The sequence below is a fragment of the Mesoplodon densirostris genome, chromosome 9 (assembly GCF_025265405.1).
Source record: "Mesoplodon densirostris isolate mMesDen1 chromosome 9, mMesDen1 primary haplotype, whole genome shotgun sequence".
NCBI lineage: Eukaryota > Metazoa > Chordata > Mammalia > Artiodactyla > Ziphiidae > Mesoplodon > Mesoplodon densirostris.
In genome coordinates this window covers 67,973,224-67,999,832 of record NC_082669.1, presented here as the reverse complement: position 1 = coordinate 67,999,832, position 26,609 = coordinate 67,973,224, and the positions used below count along the sequence as shown (strand labels likewise).

The window sequence follows — 26,609 nt, the reverse complement described above, 5'->3', positions numbered from 1 at the left end:
CTGTCCCCGCGGAGGCTCCCAAGGCTTCATCAGAAGGAAAAAGGCAGAGTGAGAGCCCTTGATCCTTGTCACCCCACGCTGGTCCAAGGATGCTGGCAGATGGGACTTGGCTACCAGTCCACTAGAAAGCTCTGCTTGTGGACATGCAGAAACAAGGGCCTAGGCCTAAGCTGTCGAGTCAGGCCCAGGAAAGCCTGGCTCAGACACAATTCTTACATAAGGTGGGCGTGACCCATAAATCTGTCCCCCTGAGGACAAACATGAAGAGGGCGGAATTAGGAAAGAAGATGCCGCCCTTCCTGAGAGAATAATAATAGTTATAATAGATTATCACCAGTGTGGCTTTCATTTACTTACCATCTGTGTTTTATCATCTAAGCCCCAGAACAGCTCCAATTATCATCATCCCCATTTAAAGATGAGGAAACTGAGGCTTAGAGAAGTTAAGTAACTGACCAGAAGTCACACAGATGGAAAGTTGCAGAGATAGAATATAAACCCAGGCCATCTCCTAATTCCTCGGCCATCCTGCCAGTCAGACCTCCCTGGACCTCCAGCCAGAAGGGACACTAAGTCACATGCTCATAGCTGGGGTGACTGAGGCCCAGAGAGGGTCCCAGCGTGGGTGTTGACAGCACCAGCCTGTGCCTTCCCAGCCAGTGAGGCTCCCTCTCGCCATGATACGCACTGCCGCAGCATCTACCAGAACCCTCAGATGCAGGATCCAAGTGAAAACAACCCAAGGCAATTATGCTGGCAAAGCTGGGCAGGCCGGTCTCCAGAGAGCCTCTGGAGACTTTTTCCATCCCCCTTTCCCCAAGATTAAATGATTATTTAAAAAGCATGCCACACTGTATAGAAACCAACATTGCCTGCCATAATTCTGTGCATCTGGGACTACAGAAATGTCACAGTCCCTGCCCCGCATCTTCTGAGACGGTGTGCAAAGGCCAACATCCCCAGAACACATGCCATAAATCTTATTCTACAGCCTCCTTTTCTCCCCTGGAAGAGGACCAGGCACAGCACGAAGCCAACTCCTAGAGGCTCGGTCCACTGAAATGGAGACAGATTTTACCTTTAGGGTGAAACAAAGATTTTAAACAAGTCTGGAATTTAAATGAGAACCTTTCTTAGTTAGGGTCTCTAAAAAAGCCACCCAGTGACCATGGCCTTACAAAAAACCTGAAATAAAGACCAGATGTTCACCCAGCAACACACACGGGTCTTGAAAACATGGCTCTGGGTAGAGAAAGTAAGAAAGCAAATGGGATGTATAACACAACACGATTTCACATCCATTATAAACACATGCACACAAAACAACACTAAACATTTTTGCAAGAACATACACAAGCAGGAAGAAATCACTAAATACATGAGAGTGGTTGCTTATGGAGACAAGGGTCATGGGAGTGTAGCATGAGGCTAAAGGGAAATCAGGAAGGAAAGGCAAGAGGGAGGCCAATGAGCAGGCTTTGCAAAGATCAATACTGAGAAGGTTAATTAAGTAACAGAGATGTGTGATTAATCCAATCCTAGGCATCTGAGGGCCAAGACAGAGGGGGAGAGTAACTGAGTGATTCCGCCAGGCCCTGAAGGGTCCTTGTGATGCTTCAGCTAGACTGTTTCCTGGAGGCCCAGAGCGGGCAGGATTTAAGCCTATTTGGAGGCTTCTGTTTAGTCTAAGGCTGTCCTGAAGGGAACCAGGGCTGAAACGTGCTCTGCTTGAGCCCCATGAACTAAGTCTGAGGCTGGAGGCTGGGGGCCCTAGGGGAGCTGACTGATGGAGCCCCCGGGAAGAGGCAGCCTCCCTCGGCTTCTGCCAGGAGGCAGCTGGCGCCTGCGCAGGGAGCTGGTTCAGGACCATGGGGCAGGTCCAGGTGTGGCGGGATGGCCGTGCAAAGGAAAACAAAGCACTCCAGCATGACATGTTGGCCAAGCAGACAAAACCAGATGCAAAGGCCAGTGGCTTGAAAATGCTATTTTTAAGGCCCTGGTGTAAATGCCTGGTTGAAAAGAAGCAAGGGATTTTGTTTCCCATACATTTTATTTACCCTTTGGAGGAAAACATATACATATACTTGGTAGTACTTAATAGAGGCCTGTATATCTCTTTTTCCAGGTTCCCACCCAGTACTTCACACTGACTGCAAGATATCTTCTCCTGGAAGCACCCCAATGCCCCGGACTCAGGGTTCTCAGCACAGAACCCTTCCAGGCTTCCATTTTGATAAGACTCCATCTCCCCAACCCTCCACCAAGGACCCAGGCCAAAACCTCAACCCTCTCGTCATGCTGCTCCAGCCTCCAGATTATCCTGCCTCCAGAATCCTCATACGCTGCCCCCCGCCCTTTCTCTCCCCACTGTTACAGGAATGTGTTGTCATTTTTCTATTTGTTCATCAAGCACTTTACTGAACATGCATGATGTGCCACTGGTTATGTGGGACGGAGGAGGTCCAGAGATGGTGAAAACACCACCCCTGCCTTCAAGGAGCTCACTGCCTAGAGGCGGGGACAGAGCCCCAAACAAAGAACATGACGTTAGTGCTAAAATGGAGACAGATGCAAAGGTTATAAGAGCAGAGGGGAAGAGGCAAATAATTCTGCCTTAAAGGGTCAGGGAAGCTTCCCACAAGAGGTAAGTATTTGATCAGGGTCTTGAAATACCCATAGGATTTCCCCAGATAGAACAGGGCCCCAGGCACCTCTTCTCTGGACTATTCCAAGAGACCCTCACCCGTCTCCCAAACGTGCAGACTCCTGCCCCTAAAATCCATCCTCCACACACATCCAGAGATGGCCTCAAACATCGTTTGCTTCACATGTCTGCTTGACAAGACCTTGCTCATCTGTCAAAGCCCAGTCTAAATGCCACCTCACTATGGAAACTTCTGGAACCCACCACAGACTTGGCCTACTCACCCCCTGAAGCAGTGAGGAGCTGCTGGTCATCCACTTTGTGTGTTGCTATCAGGGGTCACCTCTATTCCTTCGTCTCACCCAGCCCCACCCTCCAAGAAGGTGAGGCCGCTTTTCATCACAGCGATGAAAAGTGCTTTTGACAGCCCTGTATGTGCCCAGGCATGTAATGCTAACCAAAGTTTGCTGACTTGAACCAAAGAAAGATGAGTTGGGATGGGGAAGGGAGTGCTATTCCTTGTTTCTGACCCCCCACCCCAAACTTCTTTTGCCCTTTCTCTGGGTGACTGGGTTGCATGCCCTCTTATCTTTTATCTCCGTCGTCTTCTCTAAATCATCAGCTGAGCCACCAGCAAGGAGGGGTCGGCCTCCCTCCGGAAAAGGCACACACACTTCAAACAGCTGCGTTCTGAGAGAATTGCTAAAAGCCTTCCTCCCAATAGAAGCCCTCTGGGTTCCCAAGGCCAGGAACTGCTTCACTTTATGTCCAAACAGGAGTGGCTTTTATTAGAAAATCTTAAAGCGCTTCACAGAAAGGCTTCAGATGCCAGCCCTTCCCGGCTCCGGCCTTCATTCTGCACAGCCGTGTGCCCAGTGAAATCTGCCCCTTCCTGGGTGGGCCAAATGATCCCACCAGCCATTTCTGGTGATTAAAACTCTGAGGGGGCTTCCCTGGTGGTGCAGTGGTTAAGAATCCGCCTGCCAATGCAGGGGACACGGGTTCAAGCCCTGGTCCGGGAAGATCCCACATGCCGCAGAGCAACTAAGCCCATGCGCCACAGCTACTGAGCCTGCACTCTAGAACCTGTGAGCCATAACTACTGAGTCCATGCGCCACAACTACTGAGCCCACATGCCACAACTACTGAAGCCCGCACACCTAGAGCCTGTGCTCCGCAACAAGAGAAGCCACCACAATGAGAAGCCCGCACAGTGCAACGAAGAGTAGCCCCCGCTCGCCGCAACTAGAGAAAGCCTGTGCGCAGCAACAAAGACCCAATGCAGACAAAAATAAAAAAACAAAAAACAAAAAACCCCCCAAACTCTGAGGAACTCTTACCTCTGAGGAGAACTAAGCAGAATACAAACCCCTGCCTCTATCATTCAGAGGCCTGCCCCTGCCTTTCAACTTCATCAAAGCAAACTGTCAGACAGCATGTCTCACACAAGTCACTTCTAAAGGGCGAGCTGCTTTCCTCCTTCATGTTAAAGGGAGTGCTTAAAAGGAGATGTTTAAGGGTGTGAGCAGCTCTCAGCTCCTGTATGCCAAAATGGTCCAACAGGTAAATTGCTGGCTTCCAGGAGGAGAGCAAAGGTCAGTGGCACTCAAGCCTCGTCCTTTCATGTCTGGTCCTTGGTTGTCCTCCTTTATTCTATCCTTGGCTTTTGCCAAGGGCTGCAAACACATCAGTCTTTGGGGAGTAGAGAATTCCAGAAAGAGAAAAAAAACAGATGGCTTCAAAACAAAAGAGTGGATGGACATGTTCTTATCTAGATCTTGCAGAGGAGGTACACAGATGTATACACATGTGAAAGGGCACTGAGCTGAACACTAAAGTTTTGTGCACTGATGCGTCTCACGATTTGTATTTTATACCTCAATGATATGTGGGGGAAAATGTTTAAAGGATGGGCTTCTCCAGGCAGAGATATACTAATATTTTGACTGAGCACTGCCTTCTAGAGACTTCTATAGGTTCTGAGTAACCCTAAAAGAACCTCCAAATGCAGAAAAGGCTTTTCTGCCCCCTCTCTCCCAGTGTGAATCTAGAAATGTCCAGACTTCTTATAAGGATTTCTCTGGGAGAGATAGGCAGTGGAAGACGGATTTGGACATCAACCAAAAAAGAGAGAAGCCTGCTCTACACACCAGGTCAGCCCCCTCCTTCCTGAGGTCAGGTGGGAAGAAAGGAGCCCCACCCCGAGGCCAGCAGAGAGCGCTACCACCCACTACCTCCCAGGCAGACCAAATGAAGACCCCCTGGGCCCTGATGGGCACAGCACAGAGGCCCCAGTGGTACCCACCAAGCTGCAGCACACCCAGCTCACCATCGACCTTGTTGGATGCTGGCAACTGATTACTCCTAGAAATAAAAAAAGGAAATGTCAATGTACCATAGGAGAATGACAGAGAAATACAAAGAGCAGAGAAGAGTGGGAGAAGCACTAGATGGGGCTTCAGGAGGTAGGTTCTCTCCAGCTCTGGCCCGGCTGTGCCGTGTGTGCCTTGCACCAGCACTCTACCTCACTGCAGGTTCCATATCGGAAGGGACCAAATCACCTCTGGGGTGCTTTTCAATTCTGTACACACACACACACACCAGCCAATACAGGACGATGGACCCTGTAGTTTGGCACTTCCCGAGAACCGAATGCAAGCTAATTTGCTGATGCCACTGTAATACTGCTGGGGAACACATTCACACGTGCACGTGCACACACACACACACACATCAAGTTCCTGCAATCACTGCACAGATTTTCTTGTCTCATTTTTTTGTTTGTTCCCTTTCTCCCAGCTTTCTTCTAAAGCTATCAGCAGCCATTTATCAGAAACCTCAAGAATGCACCAAAGAATACATACTGTGATCCTGACTTGTAAATTCAGATGTGCACACAGAGCTTTCTTTAAATGGCCCACCTGTATTTCAGCTCCCTTTGGATATTTTTCCCCCCAGCATGCATCGATCTGAACTGAAGTAAAATCATTTTTTAAAAAGAATGTATTCAAAATAACAACATTACATCACTCCCTTGAAAAATCCATTTACAATGTTAAAAATGACAGCTCTTTTGAACGTGGCATTGAAATATATTTTCCTCCAACATCCTTGCAGGCTAAGATATGATTGAAGTAACAATCATAATCTTGCTACGTAGGTTCTATTGAATTGGCTTCCTCCTGAAGATGTATGAAGGCGCGTGAGTGGAAGACCACGGAGGACGCGCAGTACCGAATCCCTGAGCACGTCCTGCTCTGGACTCCGGGTTTCTTCCTCTGGCGTTGGAACACAGAGCTCCTCCCCCACCTCCCAGGCAGCCCCTCCTTCCTCCCCCACGCAGCTAAGCCCATTTTCCTCAACTCAGAACCACAAAAGTCCTACGCCCCTAGGCTACCAGGATTCTGCAAGTGTTCTTGTGGGGAATGGTGAGAGAACAAGCTGGAAAGGGGGGCTAAGGCACGGAGGGGCAGCAGGAGGATGTAGGGGGGGGCCACACAGACGCTGTGCCCCCCTCCCCAGGGCCCAGCAATAAGGAGCTGCACTTTCATCAGAAGCCTCCACCAGCCAGCCACACCTCTCCCCACCCCCATCCTCACTGCCACTAAAGCCGAGGACCTGAGTCCCATCCCTTCTATCCCCTGTGTCACTATTTCACCCAGAGACTAAGGCAAGGTGTCTGAAAAGCAAGGACTGAGGCGCAGGTGCTAGATGGTCTCTGAAAGCCACCTTGAACCATTCTGAGCCGGGAACATCGGGAGTAAAGACATCTCTGGAACACCCTGATGGCAACAACATCTCTCTTGGACCCATCTCTGCTCTCTGCCTCTTCGTCTCTCACCCAGATCATTCTCACAGCCCCCTAACTGGTTTCCTGACCCCCCGTGTGATGCCCCACCCCATGCTGGTCCCCACATCTTCACATGAGTGTCAAAGGCATCTTTCTAGAAAGCAAATCTGACCATGCCACGGCCTGGCTGAAATTCTTCAAAGGTTCCCCAACATCATCATCAACAAGAGACATCATATTTATAAAAATGATGGCAATTATAGCGGCAAATACTTTCTGATTCCTTTGACTGTTGCAGGCACTGTGCTAAGTGCTTTGCAAGCATCAAAAGTCATCTGTGGGCTTCCCTGGTGGCGCAGTGGTTGACAGTCCGCCTGTCGATGCAGGGGACACAGGTTCGTGCCCCGGTCCGGGAAGATCCCACATGCCGCGGAGCGGCTGGGCCCGTGAGCCATGGCTGCTGAGCCTGCGAGTCCGGAGCCTGTGCTCCGCAACAGGAGAGGCCACAGCAGTGAGAGGCCCACGTACCGCAAAAAAAAAAAAAAAAAAAGTCATCTGCTCCTCAAAAGAGCCTTAGGAAGTAGTCAGGGCACTGAGTCTCAGAGAGGTCCAGCAATTTCCCCAGAGTTACACAACAAATAAGTGGCAGCACAGGGATTTGAACCTAAGCAATGACTCCAAAGATAACGGCAACAACCATAACATACACTGCTTCCTCATAAGACAAAACCCAAGCCCATTAGTGTGCCCTCTGGGCTGCCTGTGACCTGGCTACCTACCACCCCAGCATCACCTCCCTCTGCACTCTCCCACTCCACCTGCATGTCCTCCACGCTAACCTCTCAGCCCACGCCTCCACACCTTTTCACAAGCTGTTCACTCCAGCTAGAATATCCTTTGGCAAACTCACACTCATCCTCTACAGCCCCGTTGGAATGTTACCTTCCTCTCAAATGCGAAGCATGCATTCATTCATGTCTTCACTCACTTAGCAAACATGTGGCAGCTGTCCAGCAGGGCTGTCTTCCTGCCCCAGGGAGACCCAGTTGTGTACAATAAGCAGACATAAATTGCACTATGACATGCTGTGGTAGGCTGGATAATGGTCCCCAAAGATATCTGCGTCCTAATCCCTGGAAATGGAAATGGGTACCTTATATGGCAAAAAGAACTTTGCAAATGAGATTAAGTTAAAGATCTTGAAATGGAAGAAAGTAGCCTGGATTATCCGGGTGGGGGCAACCTAATCACAAGTGTCCTTATAGGAGGGAGGCAGAAGGAGATCTGACACAGAAGAAGACAGGTAGGAGGACGATGGAAACAGAGGTTGAAGTGATGCACTTTGAGGACAGAAGAAGGGGCCACAAGCCAAGAAACGCGGGTGGTCACTAGAAGCTGAAAAAGGCAAGGAAACAGATGCTAGTTGTTAAAGAACTAGCCCTGCCAACACCTTGACTTTAGCCCAGTGGAACTGATTTCAGACTTCAGTCTTCCAGAACAGTGAGATAATAAATTCATGTTGTTTTAAGTCACTAAATTGTGGTAATTTGTTGTAGCAGCCATGGGAAACTAATACACACAGTAAGAGAAACAATCAAGGAGGAACAAAGGACTGTGAGGTTCTCTTGATTGCCTCTGTAACCTGCATGCCCAGCACCTAGTCACTGCTCCATACATGGGTGCCAATACCAGAGTGACCCTCTCACAAGCTAGGTGACTCACACGGGTCACGCAGCGTAGAAGTGCCAGAGCCAGGGCTCAAACCCAGGCCCTTGGCTCCAAATGCTCTGTTTTGCTCTTTTTTCTATTTTATGCTTCCTCTCCCTGCCCAGAACCCTCCACGGCTTCCTGTGGACCAGGAGACAAAGTCCAAACCTCCCAAGTTGTCCCCTTGGCTCCCAAGGGCAAAGCCGCAGGGGCACGCAGATGGCCACGAGCCGTGGGGAGAGGGTGGGGATGATGTTCCTGCTGTGTAGGGTACAGCTGGGCCTCTTCCCAGTCATGAGACGTCCACCCTGAGGCCATCCATCAGCTGCGAGAGCCCAGCTCAGATGCTTTGTGACGTTTCCCATAGATCTCTTCACCAGAGGAGACTTCAGTAATGCTCACACTTAGGGAATGCCCTATTGTTCCTTTTATGTGTCCCTTTGTGGCATAAGCATTACAAAGTTTAAAAGGTCAGTTTAAAAGCATGTTCTTGCCTTTGAGTGAAAACTATTATGAAAAACAATGACAAAAAGATAAATCAAGGATTCAAAACACTTTTTAAAAATGCGATTGTGCATATAACCTGGAGACGTGTTAAAGTGCGCGTCTAATAAATCCTCGGGAGCCAGGCTGTAAACACGCGCTTGCCTGCTGGATCTGAGGTCTCCACCTCCCAGCCAAGCTCCTCTTCGTGCCCCCAAGGGAGGAGCAAGGGCCAGGGCCTCGCAGGTGTCGGGGGCTACATAGGGCCAGGACTCAATCCCTGGATAACTGGGTCCTGGGTGGGTAGAAAGAGCCACTCAGAGACCAGAGTTCTTGCCTCTGATCCCCTGACTCTGAGTGACCTTGGGCAAGTCACCTACCTCTGTGGGTATCAGGGGCCTCATCTCTACCTTGGGGAAAGCCTGAGCAAGACCACTCGCTGTGGAACATGACCAGGTGCAGGGGCTCTGAGAGGACTGACATGCCTGGGTCATGTTATTCTTGAAGATGCTCAACTGCTTACACACCCAACATTCAGAATAGTTCACCAGCTCTTAGCATTAAAATCAGACAGGGAGATGCTCCTTCCTCTGTGTTTGGTACTGGATACTTGGCTAAATTAGTTATGATTACAAAAGAAAGATATTCCATGAGAAGAAAGATATTGATCACTTACTATATATTCTATTTGATGGAAACACTGATGCCAGTGTGAACTGACCCCACTCACACAGCACAAGAATCCAGAACATAAGAAATTTACATAAAATTTTCCCGAGCCAGTGATATGCCAGCACACCTTAACTCAAGCCATGCAGAATTATCTGGAGGGGCACTTCTACAGAGCAGGTCACACAAGGTTCCCCAGGGGAGAGAGAGTTGTTGTTGTTTTTTAAGTCCCACTGAAAATATGCTCAAAACAAAAAACTGTTAAATATGTGAGAAAACAATCCACCATAAGTGAAAGCCAACTGACATAGCAAGTAGGATTCCTAAGAACTTGAGATAACAGAACAGCAATCTAAGAGGCTGTAATTAGAGAGAGTAGGGGAACTTCTTTAAAAAGGAATGGAAATCATGCGAAAAGAAATAGACACTCTAAGAAAAGAATGGGCAACTCTGAAAAGCAAATACAGTCACGGAAATAAGAAAACTCTGGGGCATATAATGATGGTGATGGATAATAGCATATTAAATACATATTTTTTAAATCCATGAGTCTGCTACTAGAGGAGGAAGGAGGGCAGGGATAGATAACAGAAAGCTCTTCTCTGTAAAACACTGTCAACTAATAAATGAAAAAGGAACGATAAAATGACAAAAGTTAGAAAATCACAATTTTATAAATTCCTAATATGGGAAAAGATCACCAATGGATGTTCAAACCATGGGTTAAAAGGTTTCTGAGGCACAGAATATTCATATGGTCTGAAAGTTACAGATTCCTTGTTAATTCCAAGAAGAGAGAGATTGGCAAAACCCTAACGGACTGACCCAACTTAGCATCACCAAAAATAAAACAAACTGACATTACCGTGCTCCTGACGTGATGTATTGGGAAGTACACCACATCACATATGTATTGTCCTTGCCAAAAATTGTTTAACATAAATCCAATAATGAAACAGATATATCTAGAATGTGGTCATTCTATGAGACACCAAGCCTACATTCATCATGAAAAACTGAAAAAGGAGGGAAATTGTTTGAGAGTAAAAGAGATTAGAGAGACATGGCAACCAAATATGAGTGAACCTTAAATGGATCCTGGGTTGAAAAACTAAAGTCTCAAAGAACGCTTTGGAGCCATTTGGGAGAGATTTGATTATGGGCTTTATGTTAGCGGATGTTATTGAGTCAATGTGAAATTTCCTGGATGTGATAATGGTGCTGTGGTTATGTTCTTGTCCTTAGGAGATGCAAGCGGAAATATTTAGGGGTGAAATGCCATGATATCTGAATTTTACTTTCAATCAATCATCAAAAATGTGGGGGAGAGAGAAAGAAAGAGAGAGAAAACAAGTGCAAAAAAATCTTAGAATTGCAGAAGGTAGGTTTCACATACGATTCTTTCAACTTTTCTATGGGTTAGAACTTTTTTAAAGTTGGGGGAAACTTCTGGTAAACTTAAAAAAGGAGATTAGATACAGTGAAGAGATAGTAAATTACTAGGAACAGTCAGATGACATTTATTCAGAATGCAACTCAATCAGAAGAGAGATGAAATATATGAAAGAACAAATAAGAGACATGGAGGGAAAAAATTTTAAGTCCAATATACATCTAAAAGGAGTTCCAGAAGGAAAGAATAAAGAGAATGTGAGAAAGGAGATTACTGAAAATATAATTGCTAAGAACCTATCAGACATGAATCCTCAGAGAAACATAATAAGTCTCAAATGGTACACATGAAAGTAAATGCACACCTAGATATGTCATCTTAAAACTACCAGAATACCAAAGGTAATGAGAAAAATCTTAGAGAAAAGGTAGATAGATTATCCATAAACAACAATTACTTTAACAAAAGACATCTTTAGTATTCAAAATATTAAAGGTAAGGACAAAATGAAAACATTTTCAGACAAAGACTAAAAAAGTTTACCATCACAGACCTTCACTGAATGCACGACTAAGGGACTTACTTCAGGAGAAGAAAACTGAACCCAGAAAGAAAGAGCAGGATGCAGCAAGCAATGGCAGAAAAGAAATCTGTGAACATTTAGATAAACCTAAATAAGAGCTGACAATAAAAATAATAACAATAGCAACTAATCTGGGGGGAGTTAAAAACAAAGGGATAATACGAGACAATAATAAACAGGGAAACTGGGAAGGGGAAATGATCAGAATTAAAGCTTTCTAAAACCTTTGCATTTTTTGAGGGGATAGAGATAGTGATTAAACCTAAAACTTTAAGTCAGTTATGATCAAAATTTAAGAGTAACCATTAAAAGAGTAAAAAGATAGTATATAACTTCCAAATCAGAAAGCAGAAGAAAAAAGAACACGTATCAGTTAATTCACAAGAAAGTGCCACTGTAAAAAACAGTTTGGCAGTTCCTCAAAAAGTTAAACATAGAATTAACATATGACCCTGCAATTCCACTCCTAGGTATATAGCCAAAAGAACTGAAAACAGGGACACACCTTCATAACAGCACTATTCTCAATAGCCAAAAGGTGGAAACAACACAAATGTCCACCAATGGATGAGTGGATAAACAAAATGTTATACATCACACAATGAAATACTAATCCACCATAAAAAAGACTGAAGTACTGATACATGCTACAACATGGATAAATCTCAAAAACATTATGTTAGGGCTTCCCTGGTAGCACAGTGGTTAAGAATCCGCCTGCCAACGCAGGAGACACGGGTTCGAGCCCTGGTCCGGGAAGATCCCACATGCCGCAGAGCAACTAAGCCCATGCACCACAACTACTGAGCCCGTGTGCCACAACTACTGAAGCCTGTGTGCCTACAGCCCGTGCTTGGCAACAAGAGAAGCCACCGCAATGAGAAGCCCGCGCACCGCAACGAAGAGTAGCCCCCGCTCACTGCAACTAGAGAAAAGCCCACGCGCAGCAACGAAGACCCAAGGCAGCCAAAAATAAAAATAAATAAAATAAATTTATAAAAAACAAAGGCAAGGGCCTCCCTGGTGGCGCAAGTGGTTGAGAGTCCGCCTGCCGATGCAGGGGATACGGGTTCGTGCCCCGGTCTGGGAGGATCCCACATGCCGCGGAGCGGCTGGGCCCGTGAGCCATGGCCGCTGAGCCTGCGCGTCCGGAGCCTGCGCGTCCGGAGCCTGTGCTCCGCAACGGGGGAGGCCACAACAGTGAGAGGCCCGCATACCGCAAAAAAAAAAAAAAAGAAAGAAAAAACAAAGGCAAAAAAAACATTATGTTAAGTGAAAGAAGCCAGAGACAAAAGGTCACATATGATTCCATTTATGTGAAATATTGTGGACTGGTGGTTTCCAGGGGCTGGGAGTGGGAGGAATGGGGAGAAACTGCTTAATAGGAAGAGATTTTACTTTGAAGACAAGAAAATGTCTTAGAACTAGGTAGAAGTGGTGGTTACACAAATTTGTAATGCACTAAATGCCACTGGATTGTTCACTTTAAAGTGGTTACGTTGAAAAAGAAAGGAAGGGACTTCCCTGGCGGTCCAGTGGTTAAAACTTTGCCTTCCAATGCAGGGGGTACAAGCTCGATCCCTGGTCGGGGAGCTAAGATCCCACATGGCTCACAGCCAAAAAACCAAAAAACATAAAACAGAAGCAATATTGTAACAAATTCAATAAAGACTTTAAAAATGGTCTACATCAAAAAAATCTTTAAAAAAAAAGGAAAAAAAGAAAGTAAAAGTATGGCAAAACCAACGTGTAAAGTATAACAGGACGAATGAATTCAAGTATATCAATAACTATAATAAAGGTGAATAAATTAAACTTGCCAGTTAAAAGACAGACACAGATTGATTTTTTTAATTAGCAATATGCTGTTTCACATGATACACGACACAAAGGAAAAGGGTAAAGCATGGGGAAAAAATATGTCACTTGTATGCCAACCATTTAAATGCAAATGTAGCTAAATGCTATCGGATAAAAATAAACTCTCCGATAAAAAGCATTATTAGTGATAAACCTACTTGTTGCACAATAACAAAAGGAGCGATTCAACATGAAAATTTAGCCATCATGAACCTCTGTAAAATGGTTAGTAATAGTCCTACCTCAAACGTTTGTGGTGAGAATTCAACAAGTTAATATATCAAATGCTGAGAATAGTATCTGACAGAGTAATTAAATTACTATGTGTTAGCTGAGATGATGATCATTAATGACGCAAGTATAACCTTGATTCCAAAAACCTAACACTTGTAAACGTAAGTGCAAAACTATGAACTAAAATAAAAGACCACTTCATCAGCCATGAGTTTGAAAAAAATGTTAACCAAGTAGGTATGCAAGAATATTTTGACATTAGAAAATCTAATAATTCCCTAGAAAACCTAGAAGTTCCCCCAAAGAGGGAAGACATGTAAAACAATCTCAATAGATGCAGAAAAAGCATTTGATAAAAATAAATACTCATATAAATCAAAAAAATAAAAACTTAGCAAGCTCAAGGGAAGGGAAGGGTTTTGCTTTACTTGATATGTACATATTTGAAGCTTACAGAGCATCCTAACACTGAAGCTTTAGAAGCTTCCCCACTGGAGGCAGTAGCCTGATGAGGATGTCCATTATCCCACGAGATTCCGAACTATACCAGAGATATGCTAGAGGCAGTATAATGAGACAAGTGAAACTGACAACCCCAGGGCCAGGGTCCAGGTTTCTTGACCTAGGTTCACCACTCTTTCTACTACCCTGCTTCAAACAGAACATCCTTTTGGAATAAACAAGAAGGTTCGATGGTAATGAAGCAGAGGGCCGTGCAGTTGTCAATGGACATACCGAAACTGGACAGATGAGCCGCAGGTCCAGCTCGTGTCAGAGAAGACTGGCATCATCTGGCAATAGACTGATTGCCTCACGTCTCAACTTCCCTTTGACCAGGGTCATCCTTGTGAAGCTGCAAGGGCCATCACCTCCAGTGATTCTGGGTTTCAGCTCTTCGGGCCCACCGAATGCCTACCCACAGGCGCTATTTGGCCATCTGTGCGCTTGGCAGGCACCTAGGAGGTGCCCTGGGAGGAACGGCTGTGCTGTGTCGTGTTCCTTCCCTGCCTTCCCAACAGTGACTCTGCACAACCCTTGTGATTACAGGGTCTTATCAAAGACTGAACTTCGGGAGGGGTAAGCCTTAGTGAGGTGGATCCCTGACGGCAAACTAATGTAAAAAGAACTTTTAAGAAAATTCTCCAGGGCTTCCCTGGTGGCGCAGTGGTTGAGAGTCCGCCTGCCGATGCAGGGGACGCGGGTTCATGCCCCGGTCCGGGAAGATCCCACATGCCACGGAGCGGCTGGGCCCGTGAGCCATGGCCGCTGAGCCTGCGCAGCCGGAGCCTGTGCTGCGCAACGGGAGAGGCCACAGCAGTGAGGGACCCGCATATCGCAAAAAAAAAAAAAAAAAAAAAAAAAAAAAAAATTCTCCAGAGAAGAAAAGATTTTGACTTTCCTGTCCTTTGGCTTCCTGCAGAGGCTCAGCCAAACTCCCCCAGATGAAGACAGGGTACAGAATCATGGTGAGTTAGACCTGGAAGGCGCTCAGGAGTCATCTGCCATAACCTTTGGTTTTACAGATGAGGACACTGCGCTCTGGAGAGGAAGCGGGCTCCTCCAGTGTCTCCACCGCCCAGTGCTCAGCCCGAGGCGATCCGAGTCCCAGCCGCAGGAAGCACTCCACCTCCCTGGGCTGTCACATCCACAGGCATTTTAAAAATTACGCTGTCAAAGAACATGAGGTCTCACTAAGGGCTGGGTTATCGAGAAGTCATCATGTGCACAGATCTCAGTCTTATCCCCGGCAGTTGCCAGTTCTCCAGCTGTTGACCGTCAACATATAAAAGGAATTTTTTTGTTTTCCTCTCTCCTTTCTCTTAAGGATGTGGAAAACCTGACTGGAACTGCCTGGTCTGAGATTTCCTGTGAGAAAGTGCTCTGCTTGGAATACTGTGAAAGCAATCTGCCTTAGCAATTCAGCCCAAATAAATTATCTTACTGAAACTAGTGAAAAACTTTAATTGGGAATTGGGCTGCATAGCCAAGACTCTCTCATCCGGGCTGGACAAAGGTTGGACAAAGATAGGGATCACCGTGTGAGAACGGACTGGGAGGGGAGGGGTCCCTGATGGCCCTGCATCCTCCTGGAAAAGCAATCGGCTCAGCCTGTGGAGCTGGAGAGAACACACGTTGTACTCTCGCCTCCTGAACCATTGTTCTTTGAGGGTGATGATTTATCAGCTTAACTCTCTTTCCGTATGCACCCCTCCCCACAGGCTTTGGCAAACACCCTTGGCCAGAAGTGTGCACAGCCAGAGCAAGGTCCACAACCCAGTCCAACATTTCTCCTTCCCTGAGTTGGGCTGGATTCTGGCACATTTCAGGAACAGAGAAGAAATGTACCCCGGTCACCAAGATATCAGACTGGGAGGGTTCCTGCATGGGCACACAACTGGCAAAACAAAACTGTACCAGATGTGCCCTTCTTCCATGTTATTCTCTCAGTTTGGCACGAGGCCTTGGCATACATCTGGTGTTTAATGGATGCTCCCTCTGGAAGCTGAGGAGTACTCAGAGTTCACCTAGATAAGGCTCATCCATCTGGAAGGGCTGGAAGGGCTAACCCACACCGTCTAGTCTGTCAGGGGTGGGAATGGAAGGCAGAGCTTCTACCAAGAACCCCTGGGTCGTGGGCAAAGCAGAAAATACAATGTCAGGCTCCAGACTCTCACCTTAGCTCATTTTCATCTATCCCATGCTGGATGTTGGAGCCACCGACTGTGTTTCCTTAAGACCCAGAATGCACTGGGACCGGCTGCTCGCTCCTCCGGTGAGGGATGCACACTAGCAGGACTGGAGGCTCCTCCAGCTCCTGTCGCTCTGCCCTTCTCTCAGCCTGCAGTTTCCCGGGTGTGGCTGAGCTCAGCTCCACATGGCAACTGGTGCTGAGAGGCAGGCATTGCTCAACAGGAGGTGAAAAGGTGGCTCCAGGAAAAGAAAAATACCCTCTTGAAGGACAAGTGGTCTCTATGGAGTACACCTCTGGGACACGGCCAGATCCACTGAGTAAGCACTCATTCACCCGAACTGTGCAGCTCACCAAGCACTGTGTTGCTAGCCCACAACCTTCCTTCCTCTCGGTCTTGCCTCCTCCGCTCTGCCCACCAGCACTTGGCTGCGTAGCTCAGCCAAGCCCAGCCATTGTGAGATGCAGGATGAGCCCAGTGACCAGGGATGGAGCGAGAGACATGATGTGGTAACAGGCCCATGCCGTGAGCCCCGCCCCCTCCCGGTGTGAGCCCCAGACTGCACACCCAGCAGGTGGGATCCCTAAGGCTGCCTCTGATTAGGGCTCCCGGCAGCAGCGGAGTGAGGGCCTAATAGGATGGTTCCCTCAGAGACAGAGATTCCCCTGGGCCCCGCCCTCCCTGAGGCTCGTGTGACAGCGCAGGATGGAAAGGATTGCCTCTACAACCTTGGCCCGGCCCCAGGAAGTCTAAAGTCACACTCGGAGTTATAAAAGGGAAGGTTCTAACGTGCGCGCCTGAAAGACATTCCATAAGAGTTGCCGCTGGTTTCCATCGTGGATTGGAAAGCTGTGCGAAGATGTTTACTTAGCTGCTAGGAGAAACTGCTTTTGGGCACCATGACTGCTCTTTACTGTGCTAGTAAAGGACAACGCATCCAGGGAAGGAGCTGTCCCAACGAGAGAGGCCGACTTTTTCCAAGTCCCATTAAACATTAAACCCACTTAGGTTCTGTTTGGTAAAATATGCCAAAGGGTGGCGTAAAACAACTTCTGGGAAGAAATATTTTCATTTTAAACTCACAAAACGTTCCCCTGCATAAGCATTAATAAAAGACCCAGGAGCAGCAAGTCTGAAACAATACTGTCTGGGTCCGAGGTTAACTTCATATCAATTTGAAAACAAAGCAACAAAGCAGACATGGATGAATCTTCACCTTCCCTGGGCTTCCACTGTCTTCTCTGTGACATTCTAAGGGTTCTAAGTTTTGTCCCTACAATAGGAATTGTTTATCTGGGTGTTTATTTCTACTTTACCAAGCACTCTGAAAGCACAGTTTTTAATTTACTTCTCACAAAAAGCCTGTGTGGGGGGTAGCAAAGGGACTTTTTCGCCTTATTTTCAAAAATGAAGACACTGAGGCTCAGAAAACCGAAAATCGTCCAACACAAACCAGTCCGTGGCACACAGAACCATGGCCAAATGGGGACCATACAATACTGTGACTCTTTCCTGAGGCTTAAGTTATTTATTTCAAAGGTTGGACTTTTCTTTCAAGATTATATCTATATTTACATTTTACAAAATTGTTTTAATGTTCTTACTTAGCCAGAAAAAATAATAACAACCTGAATAGTGTCTGATTTACCATGAAGTTAATGGGGCTTAAGCTTCAGGGACCCTCCCTTGCACAGGCCCTTCCAAGAGGCCCTAGCACATGTTGGCATGGTCTTCTATTGTTGTCAAATTTGCAAAAATGAGGTAATTTTATATTCTTTGTCTTCAAGAGGCACCCAAACTGTGTAAGTTTCAGGCTCACAACGTTTGAATCTGAACCTGAACCCAAGGAGTTTGTTCTTTTGTTTTCTTTTTTATTTGGCTGATCCATGAGTTCCCAGTGACCCACCATACCAAGAGATGTCCCAAAGTCTCCTCCGCCCCAGACACCCTGTAATTGTCTTGTCCAAGTTCCTACAGAGAAAGGTCCAGCCAAGACTGGCTCATGGAGCTTCCCTTTCTTCCACCCCATACTGCCCCATCACACACACACAAAAGGAATCTCTAGGAAATTTTGACTTACACCAAAACCACAGAGGACTGATTGTTTTCTGGGCATTTCTTAGAAAAAGGAGAAAGAAATGTTGCTTTAAACCCAATTGAGCTTTACAAACTTTGAGCATTACACCACTCACACACATAAAACCGGAGAGCTGTGGAATTTCCATGGGTGAGCCAGCCCCCGTCAGGACATGCACACCCTGGGCTAAAATTAGACGTGTCCCTGGGCCAGCTAGGTGGCCTCTCTGTGCCTCTCCAGGTAGTGTCTGCACTTGAAATAAGGTGCGAGGGTCCCCGGGTACCAACCAGAGTGTGGGAGCCTTTCCTCCCCACCCCTCTGGGGTTACCACCCCTGCCTCTAATGAGGGTTTCTCAGGTGGAGAGCCTGGCAGGGGGTTATTCAGTGGGAGCTGGGATGTGGATAAGCACAGCTGCTCAAAGGTGGGGAATCTGTGCTGGAACTTTCCATGAGCCCCAAAGCAGGGGAGCGCAGGACCCACCTCACAAAGAAGTCAGGACCTGAGGACTGAGAATTTTAGCACAGGGCAAGTATTCCTTCCCAGATCCTTAAGAGGTAACAATATTCCATGTGAGTTTGCAAGGAGGAAAAAAAAAAAAAATCAAAGCAGCACATTCTCTTTTCTCCTTAATAGTGGAACTTCTGCAGAAGCGGAATGAAGCCCTTTGGCAAGGCTCTGACTCCCTTGGTTTCTAGGGATCTAAATGCAAATAACACAGGCAGGAGACTGAAAGCACACGCCCTCCAAAACCCCCCCTGGAGTCCTTGCTTCTCCAGGCCACTCCCTTCTGCCAAGGTTACCTATCCCTGGCAGGGTGGACGTGCAGGGACTTGCAGACTGCAGCCCCTGCTGGACCATGTGGGCGAGCAATGGTCCCAAGGAGCACGGCCAACGGGAAGAGCTTTGACCAAAGGTATCTGGAGCTTTTTCCAGGACAAATAGAAAAACCACGTGAAGCAGCTGGACCCACGTCAGGCAGTCTCCTGTTGGAAATGTCACACTGAGCTTCACGATGTGGGTGTAATCAAGGAACTGTGAGTTTCAAGAAAACATCCGGAAGGTATGGAGCGGGAAGACGCGGCCAGGCTGTGGGCGTGTGCATTCCAGGCCCAACAGCGTGGGTGGGGGAGGATGGATCTGGTGAGGGAGGGTAGGAATGGGCTTTGCAGTGCCCACCAGGATAACACCAAAAGAAGCTGCTTTCTGTGCCTCTGGAAGACATATATGAGCTCTTGTTTCTGTCACAGCCACTGGTTCCTTGGAGGTCAAAGGCCTCGAGGATGCCCATATACAACAAGGAAGGGGCTGTGTTGGGGTGATTCCTCGGTGTCTCCTGGGCTAGCCCTGTGTCTGTACCGTCACCTCACCCGGATGCCACCATTCCATAGTGACTCACTATGACCCTATTACATTCTTCATGATCTTTTCTGAGAGATAAAAAATAGATCCTATTGACTCTTCATTTTTCCTATTTGTTCCATAAATACTTTCCCTTTTTATTTTGAAAAGTGTTAAATCTACAGGAAAATGGAAAGGATTAATACCATAACACTGGCATACCCCTCACTTACAGTGACAAATTGTTAATATTTTGCCTTATTTGCTTTCCCTCTCTACTTCTCCTCCTCTCTCTCTCTCCAAATACACACATACACACACATTTTTTTTTTTTTTTGCTGGACCATCTGAAAGCAAGTTGCAGATATTACGTCAGCCTAACTCCTAAGAACAATAACAGCCTCCTACAAAATCCATGGGGGGTTTATTCGTCGGACAACACTTTTTAAAACCAGGATCCTGGGCTTCCCTGGTGGCGCAGTGGTTGAGAGTCCGCCTGCCGATGCAGGGGACGCGGGTTCATGCCCCGGTCCGGGAAGATCCCACATGCCGCGGAGCGGCTGGGCCCGTGAGCCATGGCCGCTGAGCCTGCACGTCCGGAGCCTGTGCTCCGCAACGGGAGAGGCCACAGCAGTGAGAGGCCCGTGTACCACAAAAAAAAACCCCCCAAAAAACAGGATCCTTGTTTAAGCTCTCCCAGACTCCTGTGTCTGATTAAGTGTACTATTTTGGAGTTATTTTCTTGAAAAAGAAGACTGATAAATCAGTCATAATGCCTTTAATGGGCCAGGTCTGTTTTTGGTTTTTAGCTAACATGGATACTTGCAACTTCTCTCTTCTTTTTTTAATACACTGTGTAGGGTGTGGGGAGAAGAGGCTGTGAGTTATAGAGGCGTGTGGCTGGATTTCCTCGGCAGCTTCTGGCACTGGCTCCTAGACACTTGTTGAAATGCCCTTATAAGTTCATCTGCCCTCTGGATAGTAGTTTCTGGAACATGAACACTCAATGTGTCATTGCTCCATGAGGAGGTGAATAAGAAAAACGAGGCAGCTCTAAGCCTTGCAAAAGAGCCTCCAGTCCCCAGATGGGTACTTGGTTTGGTTTCCATCACTGACTTTTTTAGTTTGTTCAATTTTTTTTTTTTCTCATTCAAAAGAAGAAGGGAGAAGGCCAAACAAAGCGACAGTGGGAGCAAAGGAAGCGTCATCATCAATTATAGGAACGCCATCCTCCATCATGGACTTCCCCTTTCGCTACACTCCATCAAGGAATCTAATGAAGCCCCAGGCCTGGAGCAGAAGCCGTGAGAGTGTGGGCCACAGCCGTGCCGGCCTGGGCAAGGGCAGCTCACTGTGCCAGCCCACCATCCAGGCCTGGCCTCCGGAGAGCTTCTGGAAAAAAAGAAAGGCGGGAGCGCACATCCAAGTGGCCCCCGCCTCACCTGGGCCCTCAGTGCACAGGGTGGACATGCCCTGCAGAGGCGGGCCTGCTCCGTGCCTGAGTCAGGGAACCCAGCCCACACTCCTCACTGCCCTTTGCTGTAGCCCACACAATGGGGCTCAACTTTTCTCTTTAACCATCACCATCTTGCATAATCTGCCTCTAATCTCACTTCCCATCCCTTTCTTACAAAATGTTCATTTATTCAGGAACACGTCCATCCATTCAAGAAACAGGGTGTTTGGGCTAACTAAACAGTAGCAAAGAAAGGAAGTATTTATTACAGTAGCTACTGTGGGCCAAATGTTTTACATACATTATTTCATTTACTCTTCATAACATAAAGATAACATAAACATAAAAGTAGGCATGTCATCCCATTTTTTAGATGAAGAAAGTAAGTTGTAAAGATTTTTTTGAAAACACACACACACTGTGCCCAAGGTCACCCTGTTAGTAAGGGACAGATCTGTCCAATTCTAAATCTCGGGCCCTTTCAACCTCACCATGCTGGGTTACTAAAATATATTAAAGATGGAGAGCCACCTTGCAAAATCTCAGAGTACAATAAAATGCAGTGTTTCCCAAACAGCAGTCCTCAGTAACTTAACAAAGATTTGCTTAATTGGAATAAATTTCAAATAACTCAGAAACTCTGCTGAGCAGAATTGGCTCTTTCACTGAGGATTTAAAAGGTACTTTGGGAACTTGTAGTGCCCCGGGCCCGTCATTACGGACATCAATTATCATTGTGGAGCTTGGCAGAAGATGAATCTGGCTACTGTGGCCGCTGCCCACTCGCGGGCCCGCCCAGGCCCACACTTCCTGTCCCCTCAGAGTCTCTATTAATGATCAGTTTCTCCCCTCTGCTCCTGCCGCCCAGCCCTTGGCTTACAAATGTGCTCCTATCTCTCCCATCCTGGAAAGAAAGACCCTGTGCCCTAACCCTCTACCCTCTTGAGCTGCCCACTGTCCCTATGCTTCTCATCCCCTCTAACTTCTTTTATTTTTTTTTTATAGATTTATTTATTTTTGGCTGCGTTGGGTCTTTGTTGCTGTGCACGGGCTTTCTCTGGTTGCGGCGAGCGGGGGCTACTCTTCGTCGCGGTGAGCGTGATTCTCACTGCGGTGGCTTCTCTTGTTCCGGAGCACGGGCTCCAGGCGCGCAGGCTTCAGTAGTTGTGGCACAAGGGCTTAGCTGCTCCACGGCATGTGGGATCTTCCCGGACCAGGGCTCGAACCCATGTCCCCTGCATTGGCAGGTGGATTCTTAACCACTGCGCCACCAGGGAAGCCCTCTAACTTCTTTTAAAAAGCTGCATGCTCTCGTGCGTGTCCTCACCCTGCTGCAGGTGACGTTCTGCCCCCAGTCCCTCCTGAAAGTGCTCTCTCCAAAGCCACTCTGTCACCAGACCTGGTGACCTTCGCAATCTCCCCCCTAAGGTTCCGAAGCTGCCCACACCTCCTGCTTCCTGGAGACCCTCTCCTCCCTCACCTCCCAAGTCCCCCTCTGCTCTGACCACCCCTCTTCCTTACCACATCAAACATGTGGCTCTCCCGTTGCAGGATTCTGACCTTGGCCCCTTCATCCTGTACCTTTGGCCATGTCCACCCCTCCAAGGACTTCAGCTCTCAGCCCCATGCCAGCCCCTCCCAGATGCCCCCTCCCAACCTCTCATGCAACATTGCCCAGGATCTGCGTTTCTGCCCCACTCCTGACTGCGGAGACAACAGCTCCACTGGACATCTCCAGGCACAGCCTCTTCATCTGCTTCCTGACCCAGTGCCTCCCCGAGTCAGGTCCCCTCTCCCTGCCATCTGCACGCCCAGCCTCCCGGCCCTCCAGGCCCACAACCTCCCTGCACACCAAGTCCCAAGGATTCTCCTCCCAGATCCCCTGCTGCTCGCCCCTCTGGTACAGTCGGGTCAGGGCCCACCCCACCTTCTAGGTCAGGTTCCTGCTACTGGTCACCCTTGTCAGGCCTGCAGCGCCCCTGGACTAATCTCCCTAAAGCACAGCTCTAACCAGTTAAAAAAAACAACCACCACCTAACCAAAAATTCGAGAAACCTTTCTGTTCCTCTCTATGCTCTTTAGCTTGGCTCTCAAGCACTGTCCAGTCCTCCAGTCTCCTCTCCTCCTGGTCCCCACACATGCCCTGGGGTCCAGCCACACCACCTCACCTGCCTCTTCACACTTGCTCACACTGGCCCCTCAGCTTGGCATGCGTCCACTCCCTGAATCACCAGACCAACCCTCTAAGTCCTGGCCCATGTCGGCTCTCCATCAGTCCTTCTTCCTCAGACAGGGGCTTGAGGATAGGGGTTAAGACTGAGGTCCCTAGAGCCAGACTGCCTGCATGAACTCAGGCTGGTTGGTAATTCTGTGCCTCAGTTTTCCCATCTGTAAAACTGAGCTGATAACCCTCTTAGTGTCGCTGTCAGAATTAAACGAGGTAATACATCGAATGCTCTTGCAACAGAATGAGTATTCAGTAAATATCAGCAGCTCAATTACCCTTCAAACAATCTAGACTCCAGCTCCATGGCACCTGCCCTGTCCACTTGTCACTTTCTTTTCTTTTTTTTTTTTTTTTTAATCATGATTTTATGTGTATGGAGGTCTCGGCCTCTTTGGGGCAAGAGCCACATCTTCAGCATCTCTCCCCAGCACTATTCGAACAAGCAAGAGGAACTCCATAAATGCACTGTTGAACTGAATAAAATTAAATAACAGGTATTTACATAGAAATCAAAAACTGTTTACTCTATCGCAAAGACGTTCTAATTCTGAGGGACCCATGGCCGCGAAACTGGCCCCTACAGGAAATGGAAGGAATCCCATGGTTTTAGTAACTTCTTGTGCAATGAGCAGAGAAAACAAAGTAGAATTTTCTGGAACGAGGCACACACACAGAATCCAGCTACACAGGAAACTGCCCCGGCGGGTCATCTTTGTGATTTGAAGAATTCTGCCCCAAATGCCCCTGACAGAACTCAGCATCAAAGGCCATCTTTCCAAGGTGGAGGCACCAGCCCAAGTGAGTCATGGCCACTGTTTAGGAAAACCAGCTGAGGAGTCACGAGGGAAGGTCCACTCTAGCAGGATGCAACAGGATTTGGCAGGGGAAAGACTTCAGCTCGCTCCACCCAGGCCCCAAGGTAGCCAGCCTATCAGGGTTATACTTGGGGTGAGAACAAGGATGCCCATCTTTTCCCTAAATCAGTGCCCTTTCCCAATCCTTAGGAAAGCTACGCGATTAGGCTCTTTCTCCATGAGCCACCATAAGTGCACATTATCCAAAAATGTCTGCAAATGCAGCAGAACACAATGCAGGCCCCAGGGGGAAAAAAAAAAAGGGCTGAGGAAGAGCAAGGGAGCTGCTTTAGTCTTTAGGAATGAGATCCCCGGGGACACGAGCAAACATCCCCCCCGCCAAAATCTCAGGCTTGGAGGAAGGTGCGGAAGAGTGATGAGTATGTCAGGCACAGCAGGGAGGCCCCTGGCTGGCCCCCAACTGGTCTATTCCAACTCCGCTCAGACTTCAAGGCCCAGCCCAGGAACAGCACCACCCCCTCTAAGATCCTATGGCACCTCAATGGGCACCATCCATCTGGCTCTGGGACAGATCTGCCTGCTATTTTTAGGTGACTTTCCTGTTCACTAAATCACTAGCCCCACTCTCCTGTGTGTCCCCTGAATGAAGGGGAAGACTTGACATTTCACCTCCCCCTCCCACAAGGCCACGCCAATAATTCAGCTCCATCCAATAAGTCTGGAACAATTCTGAGCAAAACTGAGGGAGGCAGGGTCACAGACGACTTATCCCCACCCATACTCAGGTGGCTGACAATCCAGAAGGAGAAACATGGTAGCCTGTCAGGTCTCCAGTGTGACATGTGCTATGAGAGGTATGAGAAGGGGATCACGTCCAGGTATAGGAGCGGGGAAGAGATCAGAAAGGCTTCCTAAAGAAGGCAACATTCAAGATGACTTCAGGACTTCCCTGGTGGTGCAGTGGTTGAGAGTCTGCCTGCTGATGCAGGGGACGCGGGTTCGTGCCCCGGTCCGGGAAGATCCCACATGCTGCGGAGCGGCTGGGCCCGTGAGCCATGGCCGCTGAGCCTGCGCGTCCGGAGCCTGTGCTCCGCAACGGGAGAAGCCACAACGGTGAGAGGCCCGCGTACCGCAAAAAAAAAAAAAAAAAAAGATGACTTCAATACCGGACATCACAGTTGTGAGGGGTTGTGTTGCTTGGTTGGTTGGTTGGATGGATGGTTGGTTGGCTGGATGATTAGTTGGTTAAATCAATATATGAATAAAAAATAAATGAGTGAATGAATGAATGCTGACAAGTGAACTTGAAGAGAAAGTTTGGATCGTTCCAATTCTATTAAAGATTATCAACTTAAGTTTCACGACACTGTCCCAAACAGATCAGCATGGTTTTCCCTTTCATTCTCTTTACTATGTACATTCTCTCATTTGCTCCATATAGATTGCCAGGTCCAGGGATATAGCTAGGAAAAACAACAACAACAAAGAAATAAGGCCCATTCCAATCCTCAAAGAGTTCATGGAGGTAAAGATGAATTATCAAATCATTATGCTCTATTTTTTTTTTTTTTTTGCAAATTGTCCTTGAACTAATGGTTTTGTCACAAGGGTTCGATACAGGCTCATTTATTTTTTATTTTATTTTATTTATTTTATTTTTTTAATTAACAAATTTAATCAGTTATACATAAACATATGTTCCCATATCCCCTCCCTTTTGCGTCTCCCTCCCGCCCTCCCTATCCCACCCCTCCAGGCGGTCACAAAGCACTGAGCTGATCTCCCTGTGCCATGCGGCTGCTTCCCACTAGCTATCTACCTTACGTTTGGTAGTGTATATATGTCCATGCCGCTCTTTCGCTTTGTCACAGCTTACCCTTCCCCCTCCCCATATCCTCAAGTCCATTCTCCAGTAGATCTGTGTCTTTATTCCTGTCTTACCCCTATGTTCTTCATAACATTTTTTCCCCTTAAATTCCATACATATGTGTCAGCATACAGTATTTGCCTTTCTCTTTCTGACTTACTTCACTCTGTATGACAGACTCTAGGTCCATCCACCTCATTACAAATAGCTCAATTTTGTTTCTTTTTATGGCTGAGTAATATTCCATTGTATATATGTGCCACATCTTCTTTATCCATTCATCCGATGATGGACACTTAGGTTGTTTCCATCTCCGGGCTATTGTAAATAGGGCTGCTATGAACATTTTGGTACATGACTCTTTTTGAATTATGGTTTTCTCAGGGTATATGCCCAGTAGTGGGATTGCTGGGTCATATGGTCGTTCTATTTGTAGTTTTTTAAGGAACCTCCATACTGTTCTCCATAGTGGCTGTACCAATTCACATTCCCACCAGCAGTGCAAGAGTGTTCCCTTTTTTCCACACCCTCTCCAGCATTTATTGTTTCTAGATTTTTTGATGATGGCCATTCTGACTGGTGTGAGATGATATCTCATTGTAGTTTTGATTTGCATTTCTCTAATGAGTAAAGATGTTGAGCATCCTTTCATGTGTTTGTTGGCAGTCTGTACATCTTCTGTGGAGAAATGTCTATTTAGGTCTTCTGCCCATTTTTGGATTGGGTTGTTTGTTTTTTTGTTATTGAGCTGCATGAGCTGCTTATAAATTTTGG

At 47.3% G+C, this 26,609-nt stretch overlaps 1 protein-coding gene across 2 annotated transcripts in view; it reads right to left on the bottom strand.

Moving 5' to 3' along the window:
• The window catches only part of MINDY4 (MINDY lysine 48 deubiquitinase 4), a 164,126-nt gene that overhangs the window by 56,488 nt on the left and 81,029 nt on the right, over positions 1-26,609 (bottom strand). For both annotated transcript variants that reach the window (XM_060107468.1, XM_060107469.1), the window contains exon 6: positions 4,951-5,009. In XM_060107468.1, coding sequence (XP_059963451.1) covers positions 4,951-5,009 — 59 coding nt within the window. The remainder of the gene's footprint in view (positions 1-4,950; positions 5,010-26,609) is intronic.